Raw genomic sequence first — 16,976 nt, 5'->3', positions numbered from 1 at the left:
CTCTCTCTCTCTCTCTCTCTCTCTCTCTCTCTCTCTCTCTCTCTCTCTCTTACACACACACACACACACACACACAAAGAATGCAGCACTGAGAGAAGAGCTACATAAAAAACATAGTTAAATGTGGGTGTGGTAACACGTGTCTGTAATTATATCAACACGGAAAACTAAACCATAAGGTTTGCTAGTTCAACAGCAACCTAGACTTGACCCAATAAAACCTTGTCTCATAATAACATTTTAAAAAAGTGCCGGAGATTAACTCGGTGGTCCTAAATTCAGTCACTGGGTAGATCACACACACACACACACACATCAGTACATATATACAGTAGGGGAGGCAGGAATGGAAAGGGAAGGAAGGAAGGAAAGAAAAGAAAGATCACAGCAACATTTCAGTTTCCCCAGGACTTTGATATGTAATCATCATTCTAACTCTTACGATAGCTAACAATTAGTTTGTTATCTCCCCAACTAGCTGTCTGTCAATTCTCCTGCCTTCTCCCTTGGGCTCTTTTGGAAATAAGGTTCACTATATAGCCAAAGCTGGATCGAATTCTCCATCCTGTCTGCCTCGACTTCCCAAATGCTAAGATTTCAGGCCCTGCCAACCTCTCATTCCCCAATCTGTACCCTACTCCATGCCTAGGATTCTCAAAACAAAGGAACTGCTCTTTTGAGCTTTCAGTTTTGATCCAACAGTCCTTTAGCAGGGTTGCACAAAACAGAACTAAAAAGCAATAACCATAAAATAGCCACTGGCCAGTATTCAACAGTTTTAAGGTAGGCACCAAGTACTGGATTTTTGTTTTAAACTTAGTTTGTGTGTCAGAGGACAATCTGTGGGAGATGAAGCCCAGAGGAAGATGAGAGTCCTGCTCTATCACAGTCCTGGAGACAGGATCTACAGAATGGGACATCAGTCTTTCAGCTAAGCTGGCAGGCCAGTGAGCCCCAGCAATCCTCCTGTCTCTGTATCCTCCCCCTGCAGCACTAGTCATAGGCCTATGAGGCCGGGAGTTACATATCAGACCTCAGGCACTCATGCTTGAAGCAGGAGTCCAGCCCCAAATCAAATCAACCTTCCTAAGGTAGGACTTTCATGTCCCTCTCATTTCTAAGACTCTAAAACCAAGGTCGAAGGACACAATCCCTATTCTAGCCCGACCCCTCCACTCACCCACTCTCAGGGACTTTCACAGCTGCTCAATAGACCAAATAATGTAGTGCTCAGTGGTAACACAAGCATGTTATCCAAATCCAGAATAGGGGAAGGAATTCTAAACAAGTCACCCAATTGTTTCAAACAGTAAAACTAGGGAGAAGGAAATTATAGAAAAGATATCACTTATCAACCAAAAGCATTGATTTTCAGTCAAGAAAAGCTGTAAAAAAGATTTTTTTAGATAACCAGGAATTAAAAAGAAGAAGATTGCTAAAATGTTGGCAGTTATTTTGAATACTTAGATTTTTAAAAAAAGGTTTGTTTGTTTTCAAGAGTTTTTCTTTTTGTCTTCTACCTAGGAGCTAGTAAATTACTCAAAACTTTAGATTTAGAAATAAAAAACAAACACTGAATGCTCTTCTCAGCTTATGGCACAAAAGGCTTGCACCTATGAACTAAACCAGGAGTCTCTCTAACATCCTCACACCATCATTTTGCAGCTGGCTTCTGCCCACATTTCATTCAACCTCACACAAACAAGGCCCAAATACCTCTCACCCAAATACTAGCTTGTCTCCTCTATCCATCTAACCAGCCATGAAATTATGTAGCTTCCAGCTATAAAATTCCTTTCCATTCCTACCGTATCCCTTAGTTAATCATCAAATTCCTTTTTGATTGGGGAAGCAATATATTTGTATCCCCCTCTCTCCTTCCCTTCTTCAAACATCTGATCCTCCTGCTCCAACGTTGTAAGTATGGAAAAGGTGTACACACTACACCTCTGAGGTGGATCAGATCCAGGGCTTCAAGCACACTAGACAGCACTTCACCAACTGAGCTACATCCCCATCCAATAATATATGCATTTAAATTTTATTTTCCCGCAAAATGCAATTAAGTGAGGGAAAAAAACTTTCCCACAACAATATGAACAAGCAAAAATATAAAAAAGCACATACTTTTTAATTTAACTCTGTGATAAAACAGACTGTCTTCGGTTCCATAATTGAAATTATACTTAAGTGAACTATAAAAAAGTTACTGCAAAAATTACCTATAACTATAGTCTTCTATAACAGATGTCTACCAGAGAATTACAACTTCAAAACTTGCCAGGTGTGATGGTTCACAACTTGTATCCCAGCACTCAGAGAGCAGGGTCAGAGAGATCTGTATGGTCTGATCTATGGAGTGAGTTCCAAGCCAGCCAAGACTACATAGTGAGACCCTTGCTCAAAAACAAAACATGTTCCAGTCCCAGAGCCAGGGAGCAGAGCCATAAGGAACTGTGGCTGCTTGCTGGCCAGCCAACCAAGCTCATCATAAACTTCAGGCCAATGAAAGACCTTGTCTCAAAAAACAGTGAATGACTACTGAAAAACCACTTGTAAGATTGTTCTTTGGTCTCCACATAAATGCACAGCAAACACATAAACACACATGCATGCACACAATACACAAGAAAAGCAGCTGGACAGGTAACAACTCTAAGTATACCCAGTCTACGGCATAGTTACAGGAATTAGGAAAACAGACTGGAGCAAAAATTCCAGAAGCATTCACTAACATTAAAGAGACAATAATGGGCAGTGGTGGCGCACGCCTTTAATCCCAGCACTTAGGAGGCAGAGGCAGGTGGATTTCTGAGTTTGAGGCTAGCCTGGTCTACAGAGTGAGTTCCAGGACAGCCAGGACTACACAGAGAAACCCTGTCTCGAAAAACAAACAAACAAACAAACAAATAAATAAATAAATAAATAAATATAAAGAGACAATAAAACACTGAAGTTTGCTGGGCATAGTGGCACACACCTTTAATCCCAGCACTTGTGGGGCAGAGGCAAGGAGGTCTCTGTAAGTTTGAGGCCAGCCTGGTCTACAAAGACCAGGACAGTCAGGGCTATTATACAGAGAAACTCTGTCTAAGGAGGAAAAATTGAAGTTTATTAATTGAGTATTTCTCAAATTTTGCCTGCTTATCTTAGCTCTTATAAGATTTCCATTTGCTCTCAGAGGCAACATAGATTATTAGGAGTAAAGAGAAAACAAACTGATTATTTTGCAAAGTGAAGAAATAGAAATGAATAATATTTATTATGAATAATACCATGTCTTCTGTTAGCTAGTCTTCTGTCAACTTGACACAGAGTCACCTGAGAAGAGAAGCCCTCAGATGAGAAAACACCGTAAGACCCAGCTGTGGGCAAGCCTGTGGGGCAGCTGTGGGCAAGCCTGTGGAGCATTTTCCTCATAGGCGATTGATGTGGGAAGGGCTCAGCTTACTGTGGGCAGTGTCACCCCTGGACAGGTGGCCCTGTGTTGTATAAGAAAGCTAAAAGAACAAGCAGTAAAGCAAGCCAGCTGTGTTTCTCCTTCAGTTCCAAGTGCCTGCCTTGAGCTCCTGCCTTGGTCTCCCCTGGCGATGTGATGTGAGCCAAAGAATCCTTTCCAACCCAAGTGGCTTTCATTAGAGGTCTTTACCACAGCAATAGAAAACCAAACTATTAAGCCAAGCTGTTTTGATGTATTTGGGGCTAATTTATTTTTTGTCATAACCGTTTTTCTATAGAAAACATGTAAGATATATATTCCTAGAACACAGATTAGGGGCTGGAGAGATGGCTCAGTAGTTAAGAACATTGGTTATTCTTCCAGAGGTTCTGAGTTCAATCCCCAGCACCCACATGCTGGTTCATTATCATGTAACTCCAATCCCAGGGGCAAATCCAATGCCCTCTTCTGGCCTGCATAGGTACTGCATAGGCATGGTACCCAAACATGCAGACAAAACAAACACCCATACACATTAAAAAGAAAATTTAAATTAACTAATTTGTTTGAAAGGCACATATTTTAACCAATAAATAGTCTTTTAAAATCACTATTGAAGAGAAGGTCATTGAAAGAGACTGAAGAGAGGCTCAGCAGTTAAAAGCACTTGTTGCCCTTGTAGAGGACCCAGGTTTGATTCTCCACATGCAGACAGAGGTTCACAGTTGTCTGTTACTACAGTCCAGAAGACCCCACACCTCTTCTGATTTCCATGGGTACCAAGCACCATATGGTGCACATCTGTACACATAAAACTAATAACTGTACACATAAAACTAATAAAATAAGTAAATCTAAAACAAATTTGCGAAATTCCCTGAGAAGCATTAAGTTTTGGACTGGGCAGGTATTTGTTTCAGTAGCTACCTTAATCTAGTTACTTTAAGTTCATTATACTAAAATAATTTTTATTTCAAAAAAGAAACTATTACTAGCTCAGCTTTCTAGAACAACAATTTGGCATCAAGAAATTTTTAAGGGGCTGGAGAGATGGCTCAGCGGTTAAGAGCACTGACTATTCTTCCAGAGGTCCTGAGTTCAATTCCCAGCAACCACATGGTGGCTCACAACCATCTGTAATGGGATCTGATGCCCTTGTCTGATATGTCTGAAGACAGCTATGGTGTACTCATATGCATGAAATAAACAAACAAACAAATAAATAATTCTTTTTTAAAAAAGAGAAATTTTTATTTATTTATTTATTTATTTATTTGTTTGTTTATTTATTATTTTATTTTATTTTATTTTGGAGAGATGGTTCAGCAGTTAAAAGCACTGTGTTCTTCCAGAGGTCCTAAGTTCAATTTCCAGCACCCACATGGTGACTCACAACCATCTACAGGAGGATCTGATGCCCTCTTCTGGCATACAGGTGTACATGCAGATAGAGCACTCATATATATGTATAAAAAAATAAAACCTTAAAAAAGAGAGACTATAAATAATTTATTTCTATAAAACATGCATGCATTTCTCTATCTAATAACCTTAATAAAGGCAAAACAAGTTTTAGGACCACGGATATACCTGTAAAATGGCCCCAATACGTAAGAATGTGGGGGAGGTGGAGAAGACAGAGAGAAAGAGAGAGAGAAGGAGATGCAGAAAAGAAAAGGTGTGTATTTTTGGTCTTTGATTTTCTGGTCATTCTATAAAAGTACAAACTAAATCATGTGTCAGAAATGTTGCTTTTCACATCCTAACTCAATGCCAAGAATCAGACGACACAGGAACAGTCTCTAACAGATCAGATTTTCAATTTCCAGTGTGGCTGGACAGGCTCAGACAGGCTCTCCAGCTGTTTTCTTTTAACTATTGTCTAAAATAATCTGATACGTTTTTTAGATTTACCAGACATATATCCTCTTGCCTCTGCAACTTTGAGATCAAAAACCCTTCTTTGCACTGCTGACATGGCTTTTTTTTTTTCCCTCAGAAATCAAGAAATGCCTCAAGAATCAGGAGTTAGAGATGCAGCCCAGTTGTATGCAGAGTGCTTGTCAAATATGCACAGAGCCCTGGATTCTAGCCCCAGTCTGGGGGTTTAAGGGAGGCACCCACGCATCATCAGCTTGTAATAAAGTCTTCTAAATGCAAATGATTATATTCTTCATTGAAAACAGTTTAGTTATAATACATATTCCTAGCTTAAAAGCAAGTGATTTTAGATTTTTTTAAGCATTTTACATTTATTTGTGTGTGTTTGTCTGTGTGTGTGTGTGTTTCTGGGGGTATGTGAAATGTGAGTTCAGTTACTTGAGTCCAGTAAAAGGTGTTCAATCCCTCGCAGCTGGAGTTATAGGTAGTTGTGAGCCATCCAGAGTAGATGCTAAGAACCAAATTCAATACAGTGTATGATTTTAAACAATTTGAGTCCACCCTCATTATCTTTTTTTATATTTAATTCACTTTTTTTTTGGGGGGGGTTTCAAGACAGGGTTTCTCTGTGTAGCCCTGGCTGTCCTGGAACTCACTCTGTAGACCAGGCTGGCCTCGAAAAGACATAGTCTTAATTCACTTTTTAATATTTTGTTTTTTATATTTGTGTGTGTAATGGTCAGAGGACAACTTGCAGAAGACTCAAGTCATCAGGCTTAGTGACAAGCATCCTCCACAGAGCCATCTTGCCAGCCCGTAAATCAGTTTTTAAGAGGATTGTTTGGTTGTTGTTTTTGAGACAAGGTCTATGTAGGCTGTCCAGAAGCTCGCTATGTAGACCAGGCTGGCCTCAAACTCACAGCGATCTGCCTCTCTGCCTTGCAAGTGCTGGGATTGAAGGTATGCGACAATGCAACCATTTTTAAAGAGATCTAACACTTAGCACACACATCTTGTACCAGGATGTCTCAATACCGTCCCCTTAGACTGTCTTTAGAATTTTGTTTTGTTTTTTCAAATAGAGTCTATGCAATCCAGGTTTACCTCCTCCTACCTCAGGCTTCTGAGTTATGGGCTTACAGGCATGCAATAACACCTGATCCACTTTCAAATTTAGCATCAGAAAAAGTTCTCTTGACAAGCCATTAACTTTCTTTTGCCAGATTAAAAACTGTGATTTATCTTTTCCCTTTTGCGTTAATTTCTGAATTAAACTTAAATAACCATATTAGTCCAGGCAAGCTGTATTTTTAGTTATATCTCTGTACACAAGAGTTTTGTTTACTTATATTTTAATAGTCTCATTATATGTGGAGCTTAAAGTAATTTGCTCAAATACTTTCCAAAGGCAGTAAGGATTATAAAGTATAAACAAAAATTTCTCGTAATGGCTTATTTTACTATTTATTTTAACTGGAATGTATATTATACAATCCAAGTGCTAGTTCTTAAAACCAAAACCAAACAATACAACAAGCCTTTAAAATGTATACAAAACTCTGTATTAATGAGCTAGATAGCTGTGTACATGGACAGGAACACAGGGGACCCAGGAGACTGAAACCAGCCCCACAAAGCAAAAGCAGGCCAAAGTTCAAGGACAGAGCAAGTTAAGTGAGAGACACTTGCAGAGCAGTGATATAAAATGTGCATGCTGCTCCCCCTTCGCCTCCTAGCAATAAAGACTGGAAACCTGAAAAAGAACAATATCAAAATAGGGGACACTAGAGCCACTTACACTGGCTGTAATAAGTTAGAGAAAGGGGACAGGAATGAAGAAGGGACTGTCGTCTTATCACTTTATTTTTAATAGAAAAGTTGTGTGCTCCTGTGTGCTTTATTTAACATGTTGCACACACACTCTAGGGAATCCTTGCCCTGGAGAAACGTTCATTCTATTGGGAGAAGGAGGCATTTAATGTAGTGGGCCACTATGAATGTACTTGAGGGAAGGGAAGTAAAACCAAGAAGCAAAGTGGTATATAGCTATGCATCTCAGTCAGGGGAGGCTGTGTTGAGTGGTAAGATTCAAGCAAAAATCTGAAAGAGGTGCAAGAGTTAGCCAAGCAGATTAGAGAAAAAGAACAATCCAGGCTAAAGACAGAGCGTGAGTCCTAAGGTAGAACTTGCCAGGCATGTTCAAGGAGCAGTGGGGAAAAGTCAGTGAAGGAGAAAGAGGAGCATCCAATAAAGCAAATCCCGAAAGATTAGGAGCCAGTGATACACAGCACAAGCCAAGGATTAGCTGAAGTCAGGGAGGATAACCTTCCTCAGGCTAGAGGCGAGGAAAGTAGGCCAGGGAGGTTTGTAAAGGGGAAGGGGAGGTTGAAAGAGCTCATGCCTTTTTTCCCTATGAGGTGGTAGATACATTTTCTGCTAAGCAGAGGCAGTGGAAGATCAAGCCACTGTGAACATCCTGAGAGGACATAGCAGACCTGCTTCAGCAAACATCAAAGTCAAACTGAGGGGCTTCATACTGCTGGTGGCACCCATCCCCAGCCCTATGTGAGGCTTCTCCATGAAGCAGAGTGAGAACGGAATGTAGAGATCATATGAATGGCTCAAGCTGGCATATGTCTAGTGGCCCTTCAGCAGAGTAAAGAACTTAAAACGGCAAATGTTGATATCTAAGAAAAAAGCTGGAGCAACGAACCCCAGACATCCCAGTATAGGTAACAGAGAGACGAAGAGCCTAGGGACTCAACATCGAATGCACAAGCAAAGAGACTACAGAAGTGAGAACTCTAAACTCGAGACCTGAACGTGATGACATGTTAGAAGATGTGACACAACAGTGACCAGAAAAGAACCCAGCCAGTGCTTGAGAAGTAAAGGAATTTTAAGGGAAGGGTAGTTTTTAAAGAAGTTCAGTACAGTGGTTACTCACCTAGATCTACTCATGGTCGGAAAGTTTAGCATGCTTTGGATTCTTCACATGAGAAAGAACTGTAACAGCATCTACTTGGCATGGCTGTCTATGAATTAGGTTAATAAATGTGCTTACAGAAGAGCCTGACATACAGAAACTGCTCAATATGAGTTCAATACCTTTCTCATTGCTGCTGCTACTGTTTATTTATAGTCGCTGACATCTGCCAAGATGATGTGAAAAATCTATATGAGGCTAGAGCCTTAGCTCAGGAGTAGATTCCCTAGCTCAGCATACTCAAAGCCCAGGGTCCAGTGCCTAGCAACACAAAAATAACAACAGAATTTGAATGTGAGGGAGAACTAAGCCAAAAGGTACCCAAGTTACCAAAGGGGAAAGTGACAGAAGACTATATAACTGAATGACAAGCTCTGCTGTAAACGACAGGACATGTTTGAAATGTAAAATTAAACTGAAAAGCTTTATGGGACTGGGGATTTAGTAGAGCACTTGCCTAACTAACAAGTTCAGTCCTCAGCTCCCCCAACCAAAAGAAGGTTTTGTATCTGAGAGATGCTTTTAGTCTTTGAGTATATGTGCCACCAAAGCAAGCACTGATTTTAGTCTTTTAACCTGCATCTCATATGCAGCCATAAATAATCATAAAACCATTAATATTATACAGCATGAGAGAGAAGAAAGGCTGATGAAAATCACAGATGCCTTCACAGAACAAGCAGCAGTACACTAACTGCATTAGAAGTAAAGGGAGTACGTTACCTGCAATGAGAAAAGGAGGAGTTTGAGAACAAATGGTAGGCCTTACAGTATCTGAGGATAAAGACCTGACTCTCTCTATGGGTCAGATTAACTCCTAACCACTATGAGAACAAACCAGTCACTGAGCTCTTAACAAAAACAAAACAACCTCTCGGCAGTCCAAGACCCCTTCTACACACTTCTCCTATCACAGCGACATCTGTTTAATGTCTTCTATCCTGCACCAAAATAAAGCTTCTAGAAGTATACATATTTATTCATTCTCTTATGAAGTTCCCTAGTCTACTACTATCTGTTCAAACAAGACCTCTTTCAAAGAGAACACTGTGAAATTGGAACAATACATCTTTAACTTCAGGGCACTGTGAATTGTATCACATCAATTTACAAGACCAAAGGGATATGCTCACTCTTGGGAAAGACTTGTCACAGTGAGTAGCCTGGGAAGGGGTTTACAAACAAGGCAGCAAGGAGTCATTGTTGTCCTTTATTTTGTACAAAGAAGACCAAAGCAGAGAAAAAAAAAAAAGGCTAGAAAGCTTTGGCCTTTGAAACTGTTGACAGACTTTTCTTGGGCAATAATTTATTCCCTGCACTAATTTAGTAGAAAAAAAGAAAACGTATTCATATCTGGTCTTGGAAAACAGTCTGTCATATGCCTTAAAAACTGTATTTAATTGGAGAAATTCTAGAAAATATTCAACAGCGAAGACCTATGCAGAATCAAGAAATCTTTCCTCCATTTCAGATTCATAATCAGGCCTAATTTTTCAAAAGCTTAAATTATGTTTAATCTCGGTTCTTTACATGTACTTAAAGCTATTTATTATTTTGATGTGAAATCATAAAACAAACATTCTGCATTTCTTGAATATTAATGTATTGCAAAACCCACTAACTTTAGTCTAGAGAAACAGCTCAGCAGTTAAAAGCACTTTTTGCTCTTGAAGAGGATCCTGGTTCAGTCCCCAGCACTCGTGTAGTGGCTCACAATCACCTGTCACTCCAGGTCCAACCCTCATCTCTCCTTAGAGGGCACCAGAAAAGCACATCGTGCACATACACATACACCTAAGCAAAACACTCATACACAAAAAATAAACAAATTAAAAAAAAAATTAGTCCGTTGAAAGTTTATTGAGGTTGCTTAACGATAAAAATTACAAAAAAATAGTGTGTTGATTTTTTCTTAGAAATAGAAAAACATTGGAATTTGTTTTTGTAGTTATTCTTAAGTAAACAGATAATTAAAATGTCTAACACGTCTAAGACCTGAGTTAGAGCTCCAGCTCCACCCACTGCCAAAAACAAATATATATAATAAATGAAGTTTAAAGGGCATAAAGAAGGCAGGAGCCATGCCATCTCTCCGGGTCCTGTGCACGATCAAAATATAGGAAAACACATTTACAGGCTCACTCTGAAGCCAGTTATTGATCACTTCTAAATCTACTTTAAGACATCAAGATGGGTCATCTTCAAAGCCTCTCCTCAAACAGAACATTAACAACTTCAATTACTTCATAATCAATACCAACTACCACACTTCTCAAATGAGAACGCAAGCTAAAATTTGGTTATGACTAAGCCAAATCCACAAAATGCCAACCTTTAAAGCAAATATCCACTATAATATCACTTTTAAACAGTTATTCAAAGCCGAACACCACTTTTCTCTGGGTTAAGCCAGGCACACCATGACACAAAGCAGCAAGCTTGGTGTTGGCAGAACAGCTGCTTGGAGAGCTACATAAGCAAGAGATCTGTTGACAATCTAATTTAGGCTACATCCAGATTCCACAAAGATGACAACCTGCATCCTCAGAGATACTGCTGCAAGTCTTCTCTGCTACCAGAATATTCCAGTTTACCTAATCTCTGCAGGTTGAGATACTATGCAAATCTATGCACGCCACGCAATACGCCGAGAGCCTCCAATATGGTACAGTGGCCTTCACACAGCAAAGGCATCAACAGGCCTTCGAGGGCCAAAACAGCAATGGATATCCGTGATAAGTACAGAAACACAGAATTTCACCCCAACGAGAACGGAATCTTCAAGCCAGTTTACCCTGGGGGTTCATATAGCAATTCACCAAAGAGAAAAAGTGATTTTGGAGCTCAATTTTGCATTTACAGTCAGTGAGGGTTTGCGTTGCATGAACAATGACTAGCTTGCGCCGAGCGGCCTCCCAACCCCCACAACTTGGCTTCTGGTGCGGCCAGTCACCCTGAAAGCTGCCAGGGCTGTCACTCGGTGCCTTCCAGCAACCGGACTTGGCTCCTAAAGGATTTGTCAGATCATCCTCCCAATATGGCTGCCAGAGTAATCCTGGTCGGCTCAACGTCGAGCCCACACCAGCCTTCCTCCCAGCTGGCCAGCATCCAACGAGCCCCCTCCCTCTGCATAGCTTCCTCCGTCCAGCCCTTGCGCCCTCCGCTCTGGCGGATGCCCTTTCCTACCTTCATCGGGCTCAGGGGCATTGCCACATTCCCAGTCGGAATCCTGATGCCAACCACAGTGGGGGGGGGGGGGTGGGGGAGCAGAAGGGGGAAGAGATCGGCTGGCTTCAAGCCGGGCAGGGCCGGCTCCCTCAGAGCTGCAATGTGCGCACATACGGCGGGACAGCGACGGATCTGCTGGCCCGCGGACAGAGCGGGGCCTGGCAGCCCCGGGGAAGCGGAGGGCTGGTGCAGGGCACTGCAGGGGACCGGCAGGCCGCTGGCCCAAAGCCCGGCGCTCGCGGCCGGCCAGCCAGGTCTCTCCACTGAGGGCGAGGCTCCTCACCGCGGACCCGGAGCCCCGGCCGGCCGCGCAGCTTCCTCGCTTCGCCCTCTCCAGGCCCGTCACCCGCCCGGAGTCCCTCCCGCAGGAGCGGCCCCCTTCATCGGCGCCGCGGGACCACCGCCCACCTCCCCTCGGCCGCCCCACCTCAGCCTCACCTCAGCCGCGCTGCGGACCGACGGGCCAGCCGGCCGAGTCAGAAGACGCCGCGGCGCGCAGGGGCGCGGGAGGCCGGGCACCGACGCACCTCAGCGCAGGCAGCGGCCGCCGCGAGCCGCAGGGCGCCGCTCCGCAGCCCCATCACGCGGCCGCCCAGGTCTGCATCGAGGATGGGCGGGAGGCCGGGGCGCGGCGGTGGATGCGGCGGAGGAGCAGAGAGAAGCTCGGACGCGAACTGTCGGCTCCCAGGACCACTGCCGTCTGACTACACCGCGTCGCTGCTCGCCAAACTCCGCCCGAAGTCGCCGGCGCGGGACACCGCCCCGAGCTAGAGCGCCGCGCGTCACTTCGGCCGGCCCAGCAACCGAGACCGACGCGGAAGATGACCAATCGAGATGAAGATCTTGAGACAGATAACCAATAGTGAAGCGAGTCTGGAAGAGGGGGCGGGAGGTGCTGGAGGAGCGATGGAGACACTCGAGCGCCCCCTGGTGGCACGGGAGCCGATGAGGGTGCGGGCGCGGGCGTGCCGAGTGGGCGAAGCCGGTGTCCAGAGTTCCCTCCCGGATGATCCCCCTCCCCTCCCCAGGGTGTTAGTGGGTAGCAGCGGCGTTTGTGTAGCCGAATGACCCTCTTTGTAAGGGGACAAAAAGTGGCTAAGTGACCCGGCGGGACTGGACGGTCCAGATGCCATCCGAGAGCTGGGATTACGAGGGAGCGGCCGAATGTGGAGTCATTGTCCGTTTGGAAAACAGCTCACGGTGAAGCCACCGAACCCGGCACGGTGGGAACGGAACCTCGCTCAGGCATGAGTGTATCCAGCAGAAAGCTTCCGAGCCTATTCTTGTCGAACCCCAGCACAACACCTCCCACACGCCACCTTGGGAGAAAAGGAGGAATGAGTAATGGGAAAGCATGACTTAGTGGGCATTCAGCGTCTCCTTGGGAGATGGCGTGCTGGTGTGTGAGCAAAGGAACAAAACGCTTTGTATTGCGCCCAGTGAATGGACTGAGCGGCCTGTGAGAGATGCCCCTAGAGGGGGTTACCAGGACTCATAAGAACACAAAAGCTCTACGAGCCATGTTTTTTAAAAATCAGATTTAGGTTCAGCTCAAAAGAAAAGCCCCACAGCTGTTCATAAGCAGCTCAATTCAGTGCTTAGTAAAATATCACAATGACAACCTGCCAATCACACTGCATTTTAAGGTTAGAGGACGTGTTTTGGATTTAGAGTGATTGAAAAATAAGATTTTTTTTCCTCATCCCTGACTTTAATACAGTATTATTGAGTAGAGAAAGGCCTACACGCTAAAACATGAAAATTAACTTTCTATTCTAATGATTCTGGACAATCACTATGTCACTGAAGTTCCAGACTCCCATTATTCCACATTTATTGGATACTTATTGTGTTTATTTATTTGTTTGTTTGTGTTTTTAAGACAGGACTTTGGTAGCTCAGACTCTTCTAGAACTCACTAAGTAAGTAGACAAGGCTGGCCTGAAACCCACAGAGACCTGCCTACCTCTGCTTCGTGACTGCTGGGATTAAAGATGTGTACCACTAAGCCCAGCTCTCATTTTATTTAGAATTTATACTTCACCTTCCCACAAAAGGATTTGACGTAATTTATACTGAAATATACAAGGAATAAAATTGCTTAAAATATTAGAAGCAACGATTTGAGGGGAGGTCAGCCTGGGCTACAGAGAGAAACCCTGTCTTAAACAAACAGGGCCGACCTTGATGGCTTAGCGGATAAAAGTGTGTCTGATGAGCTAAGTCCCATCTCTAGACCCCGTGTCAAGATGGACGGTGAGAACCTACTGAACACAGTCGTCTTCTGACACAGACACACCTCAAACACCCACTGTACCGTAATAATTAATTAAAAGTTGAACAGACATTAATAAAATAAATAAAACAAGAAGTTGACCTGGAAGTGTGACTAAATGAGGGGCGCTCTTGTTTAGCATATGGGAAGCCCTGACTTCGGTTCCTAAAATGGAGGAGGAGGAGGAAAAGGAGGAAGAAGAAGAGGAGATGAATCATCAGCCAGCATAGGGAAATGCTCGCTGATGGGTTTGCACGGGAGCAAGAGCTTCTGACCTGTACACATTGTATGCTCAGAAAGCTAGGAGAAAGCACTTCAAAGTTTCACTCTAAAGGATTGTTTGAGGAGAAGCTAGAGAGATGTATCTGTAGGTAAGGGTGCTTTCTGCTTTGAAAAGGCCCTGAGTTCCCAGTACCCACATTTGGGCATCTCACAACCACCTGTAACCCAGCTCCAGGGGGTTCTGAGATCTCCAAGGGGACTGGCACTCCTGTGCACATACCAACACATAGATACACACGTACATATAATTTTTTAATGAAAAGATAAATCTTTTTTAAATGTTTAAGGATATAAATATGCTATATCTGACTTAAATATTATTCAATGTGTATGTTTCCAAACATAGTATGGCATCCTCATTTAATATATACAATTTTTACATCCTCATACATCATAGAGTTTTTAAAGAATTATTTATGTATATGAGTACACTGTAGCTGTCTTCAGACACACCAGAAGAGGGCATCAGATCCCATTACAGATGGTTGTAAGCCACCATGTGGTTGCTGGGGATTGAACTCAGGACCTTTGGAAGAACAGTCCGTGCTTTTAACTGTTGAGCCATCTCTCCAGCCCCATCATAATGTTTTTTTAAGCAAATAAGAAGCTAGGAAGAAAAGCCTGTTTGAATCAGGAATGATAGGCATGCCGATAATCTTACCACTCAGGAGACAGAGTCGAGAGGATCTCCACAAATTGAGAACCAGCCTGTGCTACATATAGAGTAAGCTAGCCAGGGCTCACAGTGACACCCTATCCCACAAAACCAAACTACCAATTAAAGAAACAAAAACAAACTGTTTCTGCTTGAGGAAGCAGAATTCAGAGAAAGAAGAATATCAAAAAGCTAGAGTCAGGGAAATAGGCTACCTCTGAACATAGATCTCATGTCTCAGCTTCCTGAAGGCCAAGACAAGCCCGAAAGTGTGGTGACTTAGTAAACACAGCTCCATCGGGTCATGGGAGACAACACCCACTTAAATTCAAGCTTAGTGCTGTGAGTTTATCAACCCCTAGATGGTTTGAACCCTCAATAGAGCTCAATCTAAAAAGAATCTCCGTGGAGGTAGCAGGGTAGCAAAACCAGACACATCAATAGAAGCAGATAAGGCTACTGTATACCACAAGGCCAAATAACCTGCTATGCAACCTGAGCTTTTGATCCTCTGATAAGTGAAAAAGTCACCCTGCACAGTCATTCAATTGCTCAGTTAACAGATTTTATGTAAAAGAACCTCTGTAAAATCACACATTACTGTGAGAGTGACTACAACGTGGTCTGATGGGGCTACCCCTGAAATAACAGCACAGCGAAAGTGAGAGGAAAAAGCTGTTTGTCCCGAGTTAGAGTCTCTATAGCAGCACACAGACTATAGAGCTCTGTTGTGTGTTCACGAGGACACACACACATGGAACTGGGATAGAAGAGCCGGATACATGCATGTCTGTGGGAGTATGACATATGACAGCAGCAGCGTGAAGAGTCAGCCGGCCAGTGTTAGCCCATAAATGATAATGGGATGCTGGGATGATTGACAGGATGTGACAGAGTAGGGCGTGGTGGTGCAGACTCACTCTGGAGGCTGAGGAAGATCAGGAGTTCAAGGCCATCCTTGAGGACAGAGGACAACATAGGCTACATAAGATTAAATCTCAAAAATCAACAACAGCGACATGTGATTTTCTTTATCCCATATAAAACAGAAATTCAGGTAGATTAAAAACTTAAATAAAAGTGGGGCATAGTGACACATGCCTTTAGCCCCAGCACTCAGGAATGCAGAGGCAGGTGGACCTTTGCGAGTTTGAAGCCAGCCTGGTCTCCAGAGCGAGTTTCAGGATGGACAAAGCTACAGAGAGAGAGACCCTGCCTCGAAACAAACAAACAAAAACCAAAATAAAACAGAAACAAAAAGATTAAAAACTTAAATCAGAAAAGTCAAAGCTTTAAGCATTTTACTAGAAAATACAAAAAAAAATTTTTTTTTTTGTGACTTTGAAATAAAAAGCCTTAACAGACCATAAGCACTGACTGGTGAATTCTACCACATTACAACATCTACACAGCAAAAGGTAAGTGGAGGTGCAAGCTGGGGTCAGGTAAGGAAGTTCATGCCTGTAATTCCAGACTCTGGAGTTCAAGGCTGTCCTTGACTACATAGTGAGTTCAAGGCCAGCCTGGGATAAAGGAAAACTTGCTTAAAAGAAGGGAGGAAGGAATGAAGGAAGAAAGGAAGGAAGAAAGGAGGGAGGGAAGAAGGAAGGAAGGAAGGAAGGAAGGAAGGAAGGAAGGAAGGAAGGAAGGCAATTAGGAAAAGAAAAAGAACTTCATATTGTTACAACATTTGTATCAAGTAGGAGGAAAATATGCAGGAGGACCATAGTCCCCAAATTCAGCATGAGGTTACCCCAGAAAAGACATCATGGCGCAGGACACAGCAAGCTGCAATTCAATCTAACACTTTATCTCTTCTTTCCCTGTCTCTCTGCCTGCCTGTCTGTCTCTGAGTGCCTCTCTCTTGGCCTGTGTGTGTGTGTGTGTGTGCGTGTGTGTGTATACATGTATGTGTTTGTGTATTTGTAGCCAGAGACCAACCTTGATAGTCTTCCCCAAGAGATACTCACCTTGTGTTTGTGCCAGGATGTTTCAGTGGGACTGGAGTTAACAAGGTTAGACTGGATTGTTAGACAGGTTGGGCCAGCAAGCCCTGGAGATTGATGGTTACTGCCTTTCCAACTCTAGGGTTACCTGAGGGCGCCACCTTGCCTGGCTTTTACATGACTGACAGGGATTGAATTCAAGTGTGCATGCCTGTGTGGACGGCACTTTACCAACTGTGCTATCGTCCCAGCCCCTAATGTTTTACTGAGAGAGAGCGGGGGGG

At 43.2% G+C, this 16,976-nt stretch overlaps 1 protein-coding gene across 1 annotated transcript in view; it reads right to left on the bottom strand.

Moving 5' to 3' along the window:
* Kif1b (kinesin family member 1B) overlaps nt 1–11,513 on the bottom strand; it is a 124,722-nt gene extending 113,209 nt beyond the window's left edge. Inside the window, exon 1 of the mRNA XM_028757800.1 lies at nt 11,387–11,513. Coding sequence (XP_028613633.1) covers nt 11,387–11,513 — 127 coding nt within the window. The remainder of the gene's footprint in view (nt 1–11,386) is intronic.
* Between the last annotated feature and the right edge of the window lie 5,463 nt (nt 11,514–16,976).

Source organism: Grammomys surdaster, unplaced genomic scaffold, assembly GCF_004785775.1.
Source record: "Grammomys surdaster isolate TR1022 unplaced genomic scaffold, NIH_TR_1.0 126185, whole genome shotgun sequence".
Classification (NCBI taxonomy): Eukaryota; Metazoa; Chordata; class Mammalia; order Rodentia; family Muridae; genus Grammomys; species Grammomys surdaster.
This window is presented reverse-complemented; position numbering and strand designations above follow the sequence as displayed.